Source organism: Chroicocephalus ridibundus, chromosome 1 (assembly GCF_963924245.1).
Source record: "Chroicocephalus ridibundus chromosome 1, bChrRid1.1, whole genome shotgun sequence".
In the NCBI taxonomy this organism is placed as follows: domain Eukaryota; kingdom Metazoa; phylum Chordata; class Aves; order Charadriiformes; family Laridae; genus Chroicocephalus; species Chroicocephalus ridibundus.
This window is the reverse complement of record NC_086284.1, coordinates 142,177,946-142,195,129: the sequence shown is the minus strand read 5'-3', so window position 1 is coordinate 142,195,129 and position 17,184 is coordinate 142,177,946. Positions and strand designations below refer to the sequence as shown.

At 48.4% G+C, this 17,184-nt stretch overlaps 1 protein-coding gene across 2 annotated transcripts; it reads right to left on the bottom strand.

Annotated features, from left to right (window-relative positions):
* Nucleotides 1-1,963: 1,963 nt before the first annotated feature.
* Nucleotides 1,964-13,967, bottom strand: MFAP5 (microfibril associated protein 5). Of its 2 annotated transcripts, XM_063356702.1 has the most exons (9): nucleotides 13,505-13,962; nucleotides 13,042-13,104; nucleotides 10,229-10,276; nucleotides 9,031-9,066; nucleotides 7,375-7,410; nucleotides 6,545-6,580; nucleotides 5,723-5,810; nucleotides 5,231-5,304; nucleotides 1,965-4,648 (listed from the first exon to the last, which is right to left on the bottom strand). In XM_063356702.1, the coding sequence occupies exons 2-9, from the start codon at nucleotides 13,100-13,102 to the stop codon at nucleotides 4,527-4,529; spliced, it is 501 nt and encodes a 166-aa protein (XP_063212772.1). In that variant the 5' UTR covers nucleotides 13,103-13,104; nucleotides 13,505-13,962; the 3' UTR covers nucleotides 1,965-4,526. The 2 variants fall into 2 exon arrangements, with proteins under 2 accessions (XP_063212781.1, XP_063212772.1); XM_063356711.1 differs by lacking the exon at nucleotides 7,375-7,410 and having other exon boundaries at nucleotides 1,964-4,648; nucleotides 13,505-13,967.
* Nucleotides 13,968-17,184: the final 3,217 nt, after the last annotated feature.

Below are 17,184 nucleotides of genomic sequence, written 5' to 3'. Positions count from 1 at the left end.
TCTTGAGGGATCCCTCTGAGCTGAGAGGCCTGACGACAACACGTTTTGTTCATGCTGCAGGGTCTTGTGGACATGATCCAGGTGACACAGAGCTTACAGACGACATGGCAGCTGCTCCCAACAGCCTCCCTGTGATTTCCCACAGCAGTCGCCTTCCTCCCCACCTTGTTTCTGCAAGCAGGGGCTGCCACCTCAAGGCATGCAGTTGCTGATCCCACAGTGCACAAGTTGACCTGAGGTGCCATTCTCCCCTCCTTGCCCTGACTGACATGTCCTTTCCTGCAGAAAATCCCAAGCTTGGCAGCTGAGGGAGACACAGCGCATGAGAACGGGAGGGCAAGAGAAAAAGGAGCACTGGCATGGGCCAAGCACTGCCCCCAGCCCCACTTGGCGACACCGTGTGTCACCTCATTGAGCACCCTTCCTGCCACCCCACGTCACTGTCCTCCTCACTGTGTTTCTTGCTCCCAGATGAACACATGAAAGAGAAGAAATAAGGAAAACAGAGGCAGAGAACAAAGAGGAGAAGGAGGGATGGGAAGGTGGAGCAACCCTTGCCTTCCAGGTGCAGCAGAAAGCCCTCCATGTGGCCAGTTTCCCTTGAGGGGAGCTCCAGCTCCTCCAGCTCCCTACACCCAGCGAAGTGAGGTACCACTTCAAACTGGGGACCAGGCACAAGAGCACCGGCCTTGAAATAGCAGCCTTCAAACTGGCAACGCTGGTCGGTACTCAGGAGCTGTGACAGGAAAATGAGCAAGAATAACCACTGTGTGGGAAGTGACTGCAGGACACCTAACTCCTGTTTCAAGTCACGAGAGTTTATGAAAATCAGCCACCAACTCTAGATCATGCTTCTAAAGTGGGACTCTGGCTGCTTTCTTTGTGGCTAGTCCAATTTCATGAGAAACCAGACTTAGCTGGAGCTATATTTAAAACCATTTCCCCAGCTTACAAGAGAAGGCAACATAAGCAAGGTGAGAACAGGCAACGTCTGGAGACTGGTGACGCAGCACCATGACAATTCAGGTTGGAATGGCAGGGGAGATAAATCTGTGTATGGGGTAAGTCCTAATGAAGACGGGGAAACCTCTCTGTGGACCCCAGTAGTGTAAGGAAAGGGAAGAATAAACTGAGTTTAAAAAGTCAATGGCACGTGTTGTACTCTGCCCGCACAGCTGGTGGAACATGTCAACAGGACACTGCAACGGCCAAGAACACACGAGTCAGTGCAGGTCCGTGTAGATGGGAGCAGCACCTACAGTCACTCGGGCTGAGGCTGTTTGTAACAGTCTGAGATAGGGACGGCACAGCATTAGCCAGGAAGGAGTATTGATTCTAGGGGATAGTGTTGTGCAATAACCTGCATTGTGTGGTTCAGTCCTGAAGAACTATGGGACACTGTTAGAGGCAGCTTAATGGGTAATTTGGGCCGCAGCCACTTTTGTTCTAGAAATACCATCTAAATGCAGGCTTGGCTGCTTGCACATGAAGACACTGCCTGAAGTCCCCCGTGCTCTGAGTGCTCCATCTTTTCGACCAAAATATGTACAGTTAGTGCCTGATGAATCTTTACGAAAGTCAGAAATTCAACGAAAGAAAAATTTTCCTAATCCTTTTGACCTAGAAATGTAATTTTTAATGTAGTCTTTCAGTTATTCCCCTTTACGGAGTTAAATGGCTCTAGAGAACAATTTCTCCTTTGCTTATGAGATGATGTGTCACAGCTCTTCTTTCACTTCAGCCACCTTACCGTTTTACGTGGAGATGGTCATTCTCCACCAGCAAGTCACGGCACATGCACAGTGAAAAGATGTGTTCTCAGCACAAATCCCATGGGCTGGGAGGAGTTAACCCTGTGCTCAGCAGCTATCAACTGTGAGGAAAATCTAGCACAACCATCCATGGAAAAAAAATGCTGGAGATGATTTTCTGTATCTCTAGAAAATATAATGACATCTCAGGAAGGGAGGGTGTCAGTGGAGGAGTGGGCTATCAGGCAGTAAAGACGTCCAAAATACCAGATTTGGGCTGGAGCGAAGTCTGCCGACCAATCTAGAGGAAATACAACTAGAGACAAATAAACCCAAACACATGAGTTGCCAAGAATAACAGGCAATAAATTTTCTTTTAATATTTTTGTGTGCATTATATGAACTCTAGCATTAAAACAGTGTTCTCCTGGAGAGGAGCACCTCTTCCTGTCCCTGCTGAAAGCAAGCAACAGAAAGGTTTCTAACCATTCCCCAAACTGCACGAACGTTAAATTTCTATATACTGTACAGTAGCTATGTTATACAGTTATATATCTATATCTATATCAGCTTACATTCAACTCTAAATACAGGGTGAAGACTTGGCTTAGTCCAATTTCCAAGAGCTCCCTCTAACATCTCATCTCCATCCTACCTTCCTCCACACAGGCAAATTCCACAGGCGTCCCACCATAGAAGTCAGTGGCTGACAGTAGCTTGAATGTCTTTGAGATCAAGCTCTCAGTGCCCTCCTCTCTACAGAAACGTGCATGCTCTCACTACAGAGAAATTCCTCCTCCATCCCTAGTCTCACGAGCATCAAGTACTCAAGAGGAACATCATCCTCTGTGTAGGGGTGTCATACCCCTATGTATAGGATGAAATTCCAGTCACTGCATAGCTTGGAATCCTTTCTTTTGTATACCGGATTAACACAGAGAGAGTTAGCCCATCTATGCCCAATTTTGACCTTACCTAGAACAAATCTGTATCTGCACAGGGGTGTCTTCCCCTACCCAGAGGATGTAACCAGCTTCTTGCTGCATGCAACAGAAATCCAGGTCTTGGGGAGACATTCTTACATTAATTGTTTTGCTCTTTTTTTTCGGAGACGTCTGCCTCTGTGCAGCAAACTGTCCCCTGTATTGTGTGACCTTGGCTGTGTGCAGCACACCAGTGCTCCTGCAAGGCTGAACGGTATTCAGTTCAGCAGCAGAGTATATTATGTGAGGGGGGTGAACGTCTACTCTAGCAAACTGGCTTTCTGTTAGTCGGGAACAACACTTAGACATCCTAGAGACAGGGTCTTTCTCATCCGCTGCAGTGAGCTAAGCTGCTCAGCTCGGGTGCCCCACAAATCATGCCGCTAAAAGTCACATAGAGTGATTAACGCACTTCAGACAGCTCTTCCCCACTTACCCTACCCAGTCTCACAGTGATAACTTCCCATATACCTGGAAATGTTTTCCCTATATCTGGAAAACAAAGTTCTTGAGCAAACTGCAGACATACAGTGCTACCAGAGTGAATTCTTTTCCCCAGGCTGGCCTGCCTCTGTGCTTATACTTGCAGATATTTCTACCTCCCCACCAGCACCTGGCTCTGTGCAGGTCAGCACAGCCAGAGAACCTGCAGGAAAACCCAGGGATCCCAATGATCCTTCTCCCACATCCCATTCCAATTTGTGACTCCTTTCTGCTTTGTGCAGGAGCACCCAGGTCAGGAGGTAGGAAGTCAAGTGGAGATATTGAAAGCAGGCTCAGCCAACCGGAGAGTTTGGAGGTAGCCAGACCAAGACAAGTCACCGGGACAAGCTAATTCATTGCAAGTTCCCAGTTCTGCAAGGACACACATGTTCTTCGTGGTCTCTCTTGGGCTCAGGACTGAAGGCAGCCATACTTCCTGCTCCCTGGAACCTGCCTGGAATGGGCATCAAGAGATTTCTTCAATAGGAAGGGAGGGACAGAACAGAAGACAGGAGAGGAGGGGAGAGGAAGAGGCAGAACTCTGTTCCAACATCATCTTCTTGAGAAAAATATAATGCCATATTAAATCCAGAATTCTTCCTTTCAGTAGCAGTTGTGTGTGAGGGAGGCAATGGGCTTGAGACAAAGAACTTCCCAGAGGCAGTTATAAATGATCTGCTGCCATACAGGGACAATGAGGTTTGCCTTGGGTTGAGGACAGCTCATGTCCCAGTTCTGTCGCTTCTCTGAGGCCAGCAGACACAGGAGAAGGCTGTGCTATCACACAGCAAACTCAGTGGCTCAGGAGGACTAGAGAGGCTCAGGCTGACGAACCATATCTGAGCTCATACTGATGCCATGCAAGAAACCTAGACCAGGAGTCCTAGGGCGCACAAAGGTTTGCACTCCTCCATGAAATGCAGCTCAGGCCATCTGTACCATTGAAGAGGACTACATCCTGTCCCCGTGCATGTTTCTCTGCAGGGGCAACACAAGAGAAGATGCAGTGCATTTATAAGGACCTCTGGGAAATGAGCAGTTCGTGGCCTGCCAAACAGAGTTTGAGAGAAAAGAGGGGAGCATCCCACATCCTCATCTTCTAAATCTGAAGATGACAACAGCCACCATGACAGTCTAGCAGAGTGGGGACTCTGTGTACTGCAGCACCTGAAGAAGAGGATGTGGGGGAAGGTAGAGAAACAAGGAAACGGTGGGGAAATCACAAGCAAGAAGGACTTGTCTTGGGTTGTAGGTAGTGGATGATGATTTCTCTTCTCTCCCTTCCTTTTTCTCTCCTGCTGTTGGTAGCTCACAGAGCATCAGGCCTTTTGCGATGCTGGTCCAGAAGTTCTCTGCAAGGGAGATGCAGGGGTTGCCCAGATCGGCGGAGACGTCGAGAAGGAAGGCCAGCCAGCTGACGACAGATCTCATCTGAAGACACAGCAGACACACACGTGTTGACAGATAATCAAAGCTTCCTTCAAGTTCCTCACCACCAGAACAGTTAGAGGTACATCCTTCACTGCATTTACAGAAACTGTTGGAACTGCTGAATCCTCATATTCATGAAGCAAGTGAACAAGTCCTTAGGCTTTTATTCATTTCCTTCTGGCTTTATTCATGCACAATACATATTAAAATCACTCATATTTTGCTGCAACACAGACCGCATAAGAAATCTAGACTAGATCCTGTTTCTGTTCACAAATTGAAATACTGAGAGTCACTCTTTAACCTCAAAGGAATGCTACTTTGAGTAAGGGTGTGTCTGGAGCTAGTAGAGCATGATCAAGATCGAGGAAGGCAGAGCTCTCATACTTCTTGCTACTATGATATCTACTTCCCAGTGCTTTTCATGGCACGCATACTGGATGCAAGGCTGCATCACATTACAGCTCCCTCAGGCCAAGTCCAGGGAAAGTACTACATATGGATCAGGGCTGGGTAATTAGATTGGAGACTCTACTAGATGGCCGCCGCTATTCTTCTAGGCTAGGCTGTGCTATCACTCACCTTGCATGACCTCATTCTCCTTGCAGACAATGCGAGAGCACACCTCCTTGTTTATTATGTACATGCGACGGACACTGAGGGATCACCAAGAGCACGTCAAGGACAGCAGAGAAAGTCACAGGGATCCAAAGAAACAAAAAAGGGACACAGGCAATAAACATGTATATTCATTGATGAGGAGGCAAATCCTCAATTTTTAGGATTGGTTAGTCTAGAACAAGGCTGTTGTCAATAGGAAAGTAATCTTTATTGCGACTTCATTAATAGCCAAATAGTTTAAATATGGCTTACAATATGGGGCGCAATACAGCTCCTTAGTGCTGCACAGGTAATAGTTACTGCGTTCTTTTAATTAATCACCCTAAGAGGACGCTGTGAGGATGGGATTCATCATAGGGGAACCTCTAGTCTTCAAAGGAAACAACTGTTGAACTGGACATGCCATTTCTGGAGAGTTTTTAGGGCTTTTCTTGGGGACTGCTGGTTTCTTACCTTGTAACACAGAGGTAGCTGATACACTGCTTCACTGGTTTGTGAACAGAGTACAGGCGTGTGCAAGGGAACTTTTCTTCACGACAATCTGGGAACACAGACACACACACACACACACACAGAGGTGCAATCCAGCATCATTGGCAGGTGCATTTATTCCGGCACACATATAACTTCATCACTAAGTACTGTCCTCCAGGCTTTTAGGGAAGGACCCTAGCCTCTATTTTCCGATTTTTGTGAGAGATGAGAGATGGGGATGGTTTAGAGAAGAGGAAAATAAGGCAGACATTTCCAGTCCCCTTGCTTCTTAAGACAAAAGTAAGGGAAAGTTGAGTGAAGTACAAAACAAGCCCACTGGGAATCCTCAACACAGAAGGCACATACTGTCAAGGGGACAGAGACAGGTAAACAAAACGTAAATTGTAGTCGCATGTTTAAGACACGTGTTTCTAATAGATCAGCAATCTCATAATTCAGGACACAAACCTGGTTCCTTCATTTTCTGAACAATGAACCCCATAGCTAAATATAGTGTGTTTCCTTCTGAAATGCCAGGTCTTGGCCACTGGAAATGACAGAATATTGACCCATCCTGTCTGGTCTGGTGATCTGCCAGTTCCTCCCCTTCTGGGTTTGCCACCCAGGGGAAGACTTCATCCTCCACTACGGTCATTCTCCAGTACTTCTAACTCAAGGAACAGGGTGAAGGGAATTTTCCAGGAGACAAAGCTCAGTTCTTGGCCAGCACCTGCCTGGAGAGGTAACAGGGTGGATGAAAGTGCATCTTGGAGGGGGTGCAGGCAGCAAACTCAAACGTACCTGATGAAGCCGTAGTAGTTTCACTGTCAGACTGAACTGGAAGACAGAGGGTAGCAAAGTTAGCGTGATTTACCATGATTCCTTCCTAGAAACCAGCTTACTCAAAACAAATGACTGGAAAGCTCTTTCAAGAGCCCTCTGTTGTAACTTCTAATGTGGAAAAAGATATCACTGTTACTGACCTGAAACTGTAAGAGAAGGTTCAAGTCCAATATGAATCTACGCAGTCAACAATAATAAAATCTTTCCAAGCTTTACCATAAAGCATTACCATTACTGTTCAAAATTACACTGTAAGGGCATCTCGACTTTCAAGAAATCTTGATGTTTAAAAGGTCAGGTAAACATAGTTAGCTGCTGTAAATGCTGTCCATCTAGACAAGAAGCGAAGGAGCCTGTGACTGCCTCCTCCTAAGCAACTTCCTAAGAAACAGCATCCTCAGACCACCGGTTCATGAATGTCCATGACAAGGCGTCAAAAGGACATTGGCTTGTTATTCCCTCTGATAAAGCAACCCGCCTGTACCACAGCAAACCAGTACATTTTATTATTTACCCAGTGACCAACTGGAAAGAAACTCGGAGGACTGACTGCCAGGCACAAGTTTTCATCAACTGTTATAGAGGACTTACACTTTCCTGATCACGTGCCATAGTGTCAGCCAGAAGCACAGACCAAACACTTGGGTGCAGAGAGAAGGAGTCTCTCGGGCATCGAGGCTGTGGCTAGGGGCAGCCAGGGAAGGCAGGATTCTGTGTGTGCAAGGGACTGGGCAAGGAGACAGAAGAGGGGCCCGCAACATTTGGCTGTGAACTGAGAATAAACTCACCAGGACTAAGCAGCACAGGTGGTGTGACAGCTGCAGCTGGAAAAAGAGAAGGTGTTCTGAAAGATCTTAATTTGAGTTTTCAGCCTCTTTCTCCCTCCCACAGTTCTGCTGATGGCTCACCACTCCTGACCAGTAGCCATGCCACATATGGCTCATAGACAACGCTGATCGTGTTGTTATCTGACTCGTCAGAGTAACAGCAGGTTTTCCCTGCAAATATTTTGGGTGTCCTAGAGCTGATGGGACGCTGTAGAGGGTCCCTCGGCACATCCTTTGTGAAGAGTTCCTTCTTGATCCCTCAACAATAAACATTTTGAAGCCAAAGTGCTGTAAAGGCTTCACATTTCGTCTTTCCAGGTTGAGATGTAGGTTAGCCACTGCCAGTTTGGTCTGGACACCAAGTCCTGTCTAACCTCCTACAGATTGTCAGGCCTCAGGCACTGAACATGAGACTGACACAGGTTGCTTTCACCTCCCATCCCCACAAGGAAGATCATACACCTTGCATATACAATATTGTTGCTTCCACTTTTATCCTCCAGTGTTGTCCCATGACAGCTGGTCAACTTGACCCACAGTACTCTAGCCAGATGATGAGCAGAGTCACAAGGCAGAGACCATGGAACTGCTGTCCTGGAGAATGGGACACGCCTCAGATGAGCTCTCCTACACACACAGCATACTTCCTGGCAACCACCAAGCGCTGCTGCTTTTCCTTTGTCTGTTGAACTGTATCATCGACCAGATGTGTTCTCCTTCTCCCTGCCCTGCCTTGTCCCCCCTCACCTCAGAGGGATGTGTTTGAGAGACTGCCCCAGCAGAGAGAGACATCATCGCTGAGGCCAGAGGTGCCATATTCGAAACAGGACTCATATGGAAAAAGTGGGCAGGCTTCTTCTTGAGCCTCTGGCCCCCTCCTCCGTTCCCCATTGTGAGTCCAGCAGGATTAGCCTGTCTTGTAAATGCCTACACTCCCATCAGGTCTGTGTCCTACCCCTGGGACTATCTCCACAGCAAGGCCTGGCTCTCTAAGGAGGCACACTGCATGCTACAAGTGATCATCTTCAAGTGTCCTTCATCTACTCTGTATTTCGCATACATTTTGCTGCCGCCCAGTGACAGAGCTGTGGGCACAGCAGGGAAGTACTAAAAGAACAATATTTCCACCTCCCCATCCCACCACTGCTCAGAGTTTGCTTTTGGCTCTTTTGCCACCTCTGTCACCTGAGCACCCAAGCACAGCCGCTAGCTGTCAGCAGACACGCACACAGCCTGTGTCCCAGTGCTGCCTCGCTAACTGGTGAACTTGGCCAATTTCTTTCCCTTGCCATTTAGTCTCTTCCTTACTGCAGGCCCAGGCTTGCATGAGCTTCAGATTTCATGGCTTCCTGCAGCGCAAACAACTTCAGAGAGCCCTGGTACACCAGGTGAGATGGGCATTTCCTTGGAGAACAGGCCATTAAGCCACCCTAAGTTCATCTCCTGGCACAGACCACAGAAAGGACTCCCAGATAAACCCTGGAAGGGCACTGCTAAATGTCAAAAGTGGGGAAGAGGAGTTTCTGCGCATAATGGATAATTTCTAGGGCTATGTAGGTAGGAGTAAAGGGGAAAAGGGGAAAAGAAGCCTGAAGATGCCAAAAGATAGGAGCTTACCAGAGGTGCTGATAAGAGAGTCGGTGCTAACTTCACCTGGAAAAGAGATAATGTCCTTGAGAGAGCTTGTCTTTGCTTTGTGGTCTCCTGCATAGCTAGCCATAGCAAGCTTGAATTACCTTGGCCACCATGGTAGGCTCTTACCTTGGCCACCATGGTAGGCTCAGGAGTCCAATCCAGCAAATACAGAACAAACACAGTACCCCCATCCCACCCGTATCCATCCCCTTTTTCAGTGTCTGGCCCAGGACTGGATTTCTTAGTGCACACACTGCACCAACCCTTACTGAACTCTGGATTCATATTCTGACTTCTCAGATATGGCCACTATGGGCATCTTGATGGGAAAGACAGACATCTGAAACAAGGACGCTGATAGTTCCTGCAGCAGTAGGACAGAAAGCTGAGGCACCCACTGCAGAGAAGGAGGGAAGCAACTCCAGAACCTAGGAGGCCTGACTGCGGAAATTCATCAGCAGATGAGTTTCTTTGAAAAGCAACCGATGGTAAAGCTGGGGTAGGTGCGATGGAGAGATAAAGTGTGAAGGAAAGGGAAGCTTGGCGGACACATTTTGGAACGGCTTCTGAATAGTTTTCCAGGAAACCCCAGGTAATGCACATGGCAGGATCATAGCAGGGGCTTCAGTCTGAAGAAAAGGCAGACCCTTGTGGTTCTGCTGGGTGCTGAAGCATGATGCAAGCATACGTTCATTTTATCTTATCACGTCACAGAAATGGAAAAAGGTCCAGAGGGATAAAGCAATTCACCCCCAACAACATCGCCAGGATGAAGACCAGTCAATATCCTTTCTCAATGGCCTCACTGCTACAGCACCATGCCACCTGTGCACCCTTTTTCTTGGGATTTTCCTGAGCAGTGGTAAAAAGTTCCCTGAGCATCTCACGGCTGAAGAGTTATCAGGTCTCCTGGATCTCCCACAACACTTGACTGAGAATATAACTTCATGCGCTTCAGCTAAGTATTCAGGAATGGAACACCAGGGAATTATTTGTAAAGAACACACAACACTTAGCAGGTTGTCTTGGAGGGCTTGTTTAATCTTCACTGCAAGGCAAGCTCATAATGTCAGAGGCAAGGAAATGAAGAAGGTCATTTACAATTAATCAGGCTCTAAGTACAAAGGACAACTGTGTCACATGAGCAGTCTTTAGCACATAACATGCCTGTAATACTTACCAGTTGCACTTTCCAGTTCTTGCCCATTGACCATCCATGGAAACCAGTCTGCAAAAGAAGAGAGGGGAGTGAAGAAAGGACAGAGAGAAGGATTTCTATAGTTTGCAGGCTTTGTGAAATGTTTTTTTGAGATGATGTCCAAGAGACACCACTGCCCTCTGCTGAAGAGAGAAAATATCTCCCCTCTGCCTCAGCCTCCACTCGGGCTGGGTTTGTTCTTCAAAGACTTGTGGATACAGTGGGTCCTGATCCTGTCCCTGCTGCTTCACCAGGGTCAAAGGCTAGGCACAGGGACAAGACAGTAAATACCTCCAGATCTGCTACGGGACTTTGCATTTCTGGCACCCCATTTGATGCATTTTGAAAACAAATTGCACATTGCGTCCCTGCTTGGGAGGTTGGTCAAAATCCCTATCTCCATTTTATAAAAGACAAAGCTGAGTCATGGAAACTATTTGCTTGGGGTCACAGATTGAGTCATTGGCACAGTAAGAAACAGACTGCAGGTCCTGTAACTCCTTAGGCAAATAATTATCTGGTCCATCATCCTGCCTGGGTATGGAGCACAAAGCAGATGATCTTTCCCCTCGCAGCCCCTGGGTGCTCTGGAGAGGGAGAACGACGAAGGCTTGGCTGTGCATGCTGTGTGGAAGACGAGAAACTGAAACTGAGCTAGACTGTTTGTCTGTCCAAATATAAAGGGTGAGAGAGCTGCTTCCTACAGCAGCCAAAAATAGGAAAATATTTCCTGCTAGCCACAGAGGAGGGAAATGTCTGCATAACTGGGGTGGGATGAAGGAAGGAGTTGGCAGGAAAAACCCAGTGATCTGGGGCACTGCAGGGATGTGTGCAGGACCAGCCCAAAAACCAGTACACCCTGCTACGTCTGATGAACTCAGCTTTTAGCTTTCTGTTCTTAATGGAAGTGCGCTGCATGGGTAAAACCCATCAGGTCTGCAGCTTTTGTCTTAGCTCTTCCCCATTCCAAGAGCAGTTACTTGCAGGCTGCAGAGGGACTCTTGGGAACCCAATGTAATCCTGCTCTGCAGCATTATGGGAGTCGCTGGACCCTGCTATTCCCTTCCCCACCCAGCTGCCAGCAAGGGCTCAGCTGCTGGCGACTGACCCAGGGACAGCCAGACATGTATAATAACTTAAGTGCACGACGTAGTGCAGCCCAAAACTTTCCCTGTTCTGGCTAATCTCTTAACTAGAAGAAAAAGATTATATCGAACACTTTCTCATTTGTTTCTGATACAAATGGAAGGACACAAATTCTGAAACCACTGCAGATGCCAGCAGTGCTGGATTTGAAACAGGAGTCATACAAGAAAAGGGGTGAGGCTCCCCCCTTTTTTTGTAACATTGAAAAGTCAGCTCTTACTAGCTTTCTTTTTTTCCTTCCAAGGAGATAACTAGAAAACTGGTCCAATTCTAAAACAACAGGACACAAATGAAGTGAAACTTCTGTATATGAGGAGAGGAGACAAAAGACGTGGCTTTGTTATCAGATTTTCAAACACGTCAATTTATATTTGCTCAGGTACCCAGTTCATATGCCTTATAAATGCCTAGACTTTATTGCCCAAGTTGCAATAAATTCATCCTTGAGGTCTGAGAAAATGCAACCCTAATTCACCAAACCTGTAGCTCACCGAAAAACAAAAGAGGCAATGACAGACCAGCTCGTGGTTCCTGTATTTTTCCAAGTTAAAACAAACAAAACCAACAGAAATCCTAAAATAAAATACACAAAAGTAAGAAACCTTCCTTTCAGGCCTCCTTCACACATCATAAAAGCCACAGCCTTTTTTTTCTGCATCTAACTTTGCGGGCCACCTACAAGCTCATCTCCTGGATGCCTTACTTTCCTGGTTCACAGTCACAAATATGACACCTTTGCAGGAAAAGTTCTCCTGGGAGCAGAATCAGGCTTCAGCATGAGGGGAGGACCGAGGAGAGCTGATGAGGATGACCTAATTTGAATGGGATAGGTGCAGTCATCTGTCTCCTACGTACGGTCTTCCCTGGGCGAAGCTTTTTCCATTCACTGGAATTAATCATCTTTTGCTTTCTGTCCTGAATCTTCCGACTATAAAGTCTGATGCCACCCTCTTGGTTTGGGGTTTTTGGGGGTTTTTTTTGTTTTTTTTTTAACAAATTTGATCCCACCCGAATTTTTTGCCAAAGTAACCCAAAGCAAAAAAAGAAGTGGAGTAACAAAACAGAACAACAACAAGAGGAACAAAAGCAGAGAGTGGTATGAACTATGGAAGTTAGGTTTCTCAAAACAGCTGTACAAAAAACTGCAAAACCTCCTGGTAATCGAGTGGCCTAAAATGGGGCCGGCCATTCCAGCAGGAACCGCTAATGAGCGGTTGCTAGTAACCATTGCTAGTAAGCAAATATTTCACAGCTATGACAGAACAAGTTTTGTGGAGCGCTGGGAAATGCTCTGCAGATCATGCAAACCCAAGTGGTACAGCAGTCTACAGTAGGCACAAAGCACAGCTAACCCTCTTTCTCAACCCGACCTGTTTTGCTTACCCAAATAACCCTGTGACTGTGGACCTCTGTCTCCTGCGACTCCCAGTACTTACTGGAGAGGGGAAATGTATGGGAACCAGTCCCAAGTTCCTGAATTTTTCCTTATAATCCTATATTCACCTTGCCTTTCCTGTTCGGTCTTTCCCCCTTCACCGTCCATCTACATGTCCCTGTCTTTCTCCTTAGGTCATTGCATGTTAGTCTGCGTAGGAAACTCTGTGGGGCCGGGGTGGAGAAGAAATCCTCCCCCTGGCACAAGGACTCACCAGCTGGGGACAAGAAGAGTGCTAAGAGACACAACAGTATACAGGCTCCAGAGGTCTTCATCCCTGTGGAGTGGAGGAGAGAAGATTCAGAGGAAAGCCAAGGCAGGAACAGGGATACCCTCCCCTATAGCATGGAAACTCTTCACTTGCTGCCTCCATTTCCCTCTCAAGACCATTTGGTTTTCCCAGCCTCCCTCCCACCTGTCTCCCTCCTCATCTGGCCAGTTTTCCAGGTGTTTCTGAAACATTTTGGACTGAATGTATAACTCCATCTGCTTTCTTTCTCTTTCCACCTCCTCGCTCCTGTCTCCATCTCCTTTCTTATCCAGGCGGCTAAGCCCCCCTCCACACATACACCGAGCGCGCAAATGAAAGTTTCTCCTTCTTATCTCCCTCTACTGTCTTCTACTTTTAAATTATCTTGAGAAGCTGTGAGAGAAGAGATAGGGTCCCCATCACTTACTGCAGCCCTCGGTCTCCGCTCCCTTCAGCAGCAGACGCTCTGTCTTTCCCCTTCAGCGGTCCCCCCCCACTTTGGCTATTGGATAAATCACATGCAGCCACACCCAGAACACGTTCTACTTTTGGTTGTCTTCAAAATATGATTTTGGGGGAAAAAAAAAAAAGAAAGAAAGAAAGAAAGAAAGAAAGAAAAAAAAAAAGAGACGCCAGCGAGATGGTGGGACGGGGTGTCATCATGCATCTGGAATGAGGGGGGGAGCGAGGAGCAGCAGCCCACACCCTCATTCCAGAGTTTATTATCCTCCGAAGGGAGCCCGCTCCTCCCATTCCCCCAGGATGGCCTAGAACCAGGGACGGATTATTGTGTCTACGTTACACATTCGCGTCCGTTTCGCGTTGCCTTCCTACGCGGTCCCGCGGCCCCTTCGCACGCCGATAATTCTACCCTTGTTTCCCCGCTCGGCCGCCGCCTCTTTCCAACCCCAGCCCTTTCTTTGCTCCCCTCCTCTCGCTCTTTTCCCACATGGACCCCGCAGAGCCCCCACCCCTGTTTTGCCTAAACGACGTGCCGGGACGGACTCCCGCCTCCCCCCGGTGCTCCCCCGGGCTGTCGCGCTCCGGACCCCCGGCCCCGGGCGGCTGCCGGGGCCGAGCGCGGGGAGCGGGGGGACGGGCAGCGGCGGCCGGGAGGAACGGGGGGGCGGGAGGGGGCGCACAGCGCCGGGGGGGCACCGGAGCCCCCGCCGGGCGCGGGCAGATGGCAGGCTGGCAGGCAGCCAATCGGCTGTCAGCAACAGTGATGACATCACCCTGCTGCCCGCGCCGGCGCTGGGGGGGCGGCACTCCCCGAGGGAATGGGAATGGGGTTGGGATGGGATAGGGATGGGGATGGGGATGGGGTGGGATGGGATGGGAATGGGGATGGGGATGGGGATGGGGATAGGGATGGGATGGGGATGGGGATGGGGATGGGATGGGAATGGGGATGGGATAGGATGGGATGGGATGGGATGGGATAGGGATGGGGATGGGATGGGATGGGGATGGGATGGGATAGGGATGGGGATGGGGATGGGATGGGATTGGATGGGGATGGGGATGGGGATGGGGATGGGGATGGCATGGGGATGGGATGGGGCCCACTCCAGGACTGGGCTCATGTGCAGGGGAGATGGGGAACGGCCGTTGCCATTCTGGGCAGTCTGAGAAAGGTGGGGAATACAGAAAACGTGCAAAAAAAAAAAAAAGGCGGGGGGGAAGGGAAAAAAAAGGAAAAAAGTAGGAAAATTGGAGAGACATACACAGAGAAAGGAAGAGGAAGAATGAGATCTGCCCCTCACTGTGCCATCCTTCAGACTCCCTTGCACCGCTTTGCCTCCAAGCACGCTGTGTTTTATGAATCAGCTCCACTGGAATTGCTGCTCTGCCCTAGAGCTCCCCTAGAGCCCCTGCTCTCCTCCAACAGCCCCAGGACCCCCCATCTCCTGTTGCTCTCTCAGAGACTTCTCTTCCCTTTGCTGCTCCTGGAATTACCCCTCTGGGTCTGAGGAGGCACAGGCACCCCTTGTATGAGCTTCAAGACACACTCTCAGTCCTGAAGCCAAGAGTGTGGAAGCAGAAAACTAGGAAATGACCCCAACCCCCTCCCTCACACAGCAATGAAAGACAGAAACCTTGTAGGGGAAAGCCGTGTCCCCTAAGGCTTATCCTAGTAGCTAGGTAACCCTTGTTTGTTCTCAACAAATTGCAGACTGGGAATAAAACCCTCTAATGCCTTGTGCACAGTTACTAAGGAAATCCTCACTATGTCCCGGCTGCCACAAGAGACCCAGAAGAATGCTGCCCGCATGTGACACAACTGAAGCCACCGCGTCTTACTTACTTAATAGTGGCTGAGCATCGGTTGTGGCAGTGCTCAAGACAAAAGATAGAACAACTGCTGCTTCTTATTTCTGGTCCTCCCAAGACTCACAGGGGAAGCACCAGTGGTGGGCAGGACCTGAGGATGGGTAGAAGGGATGGGGAAAGGTAGGCATTTCCCTGCTCACCAGGGCAGCCTTCTGGGCCGAAGCACCATCACTCTGTTTCACTGGAGCAGAACATCACCACTCACACTTTCAGGGACTGGCTAAAACTCAGTCCACCAGAGATGCTCAAAAGGTGATTAAACCACCAAAAGAAAGTGATGGAAGTTAAAACCGCACCCCAGTTTGAGGAATTCTCTCAGCTCCTTGGCTTTTTCTGGAAGTCCATACAGCAGTACATTTGGGCTACACCTTTCCACACGGTTTGGTTTGGGTTTTGTTTTTCTCTGCACCTCCGTGTTGTCATTCAAGCCTTTGTTGCTGCTTAACTGGATAACTAAAATATCTTGAAGACCTCTTGAGTTCTGAACACATTTATTTGGAAAGTTTCATTGATGCCGTATGTTTTGGCAAGGTGTTGATGTACCACCATCTCCCACAGGGTGCGGAATTCACCTCTAGTCCTGGGCAAGGTCTCTTCTGATTGCTTTTGAGCTTTAAATCCTTTTTTCAAACCGGCAGTCTGTGTCTCAGTGTGGGTAGAGCACTTATGCTAGCAGCACCCCTCCGTTTGGAGAGCTTGGTGCGGATGGTGGTGGTGGTGGGGATGCTCCTGGTGGTGGAATCGATGGCTGGGAAGCAGTTCAGTGTTTTATACACCAGGCAAACCGCAGTGGGTTAACTGCAGGTATCCTGCTGCTCTTGCTCGCTGTGGACACAGGAGGGAGCCGCAGCACACCGGCATGCGAAGCCCCATTTTTCCTCTCGCAGCCCAAGCGCATTCTTCAAGAGATGGCTCTGCGTCTACACGCCCCGGTCTGGTATGAAGGCTCTCCTCTTAGCTCGCCTGTCTGTCAGTGTACTGGATCCACTCTTTTGCTTTTTGGGACGGAAAAGAATCTTGTTATTTTTTCCCCCATCCTTGCCCCGTGACATTGACAAAGATAGTTGGACAGCCCTCCCTGTTGGGAGATATGAATAATTAACATTCTTCTGTGCTTTCCCCTCTCATTCACGTTGCTGTCTTCTGCTCAGCATGCGGCCATCCTTCTCCAGCAGAGGGTAACTTAGGGACATCTACTGCAGATGACGCAAGGTGAAGCACTCTTCCCTCTGAAAAGTCAGGTATCGGTCCCACAGTATGGCGTGAAGGAGAACTGTGCCGCAGTAAATAGCGTGGGTGACTCATAAAGGGAACGATCCATACATATATTCCCTTAAGCTGTGCTGACCCCAGTGCCTGTAGGTGTTTACCTAAGATCAGAAGCAGTGACAGTGATTCAGCAAAAAGTTCTCTTTCTTCCAAGTTGGTACTGATCCCATTACGTTACCAGGGATGCTATAGTGATGTTAGCATGGTATTTTGGATGAAACACAAAATCAGCCTTCCTGGAAATTAAAATCTCCTGGTGCATTTCACTCCAGAGATCACTGCATCTCAGCAGACAGGTAAGTGATCCTGGGGTGTACAATTTGTAAAGGTCTTGGAGAGGCATTCAAATGCCAGCTGATTTCTTTCTCTCTCCCTCTTTTTCTCTCCCTGGCCTTCACATATCCTCACGGTAACTGGGCATTAAGCTACATCTGAGTCATGAGAAATTAATGAACTGCTGTAAGATGTTTGAATGTGTCAGGTCAATAATACAGTACTGCTGGT

Excerpts from the sequence above, each read along its gene's own strand:
- MFAP5 (XM_063356702.1), bottom strand. The coding sequence starts at position 13,102 with ATGAAGACCTCTGGAGCCTGTATACTGTTGTGTCTCTTAGCACTCTTC. Across the intron at positions 10,277-13,041 it reads ACTCTTCTTGTCCCCAGCTG|ACTGGTTTCCATGGATGGTC; the intron begins GTGAGTCCTTGT and ends CTTCTTTTGCAG. Across the intron at positions 7,411-9,030 it reads CTCTCTTATCAGCACCTCTG|CTGCAGCTGTCACACCACCT; the intron begins GTAAGCTCCTAT and ends CTCTTTTTCCAG.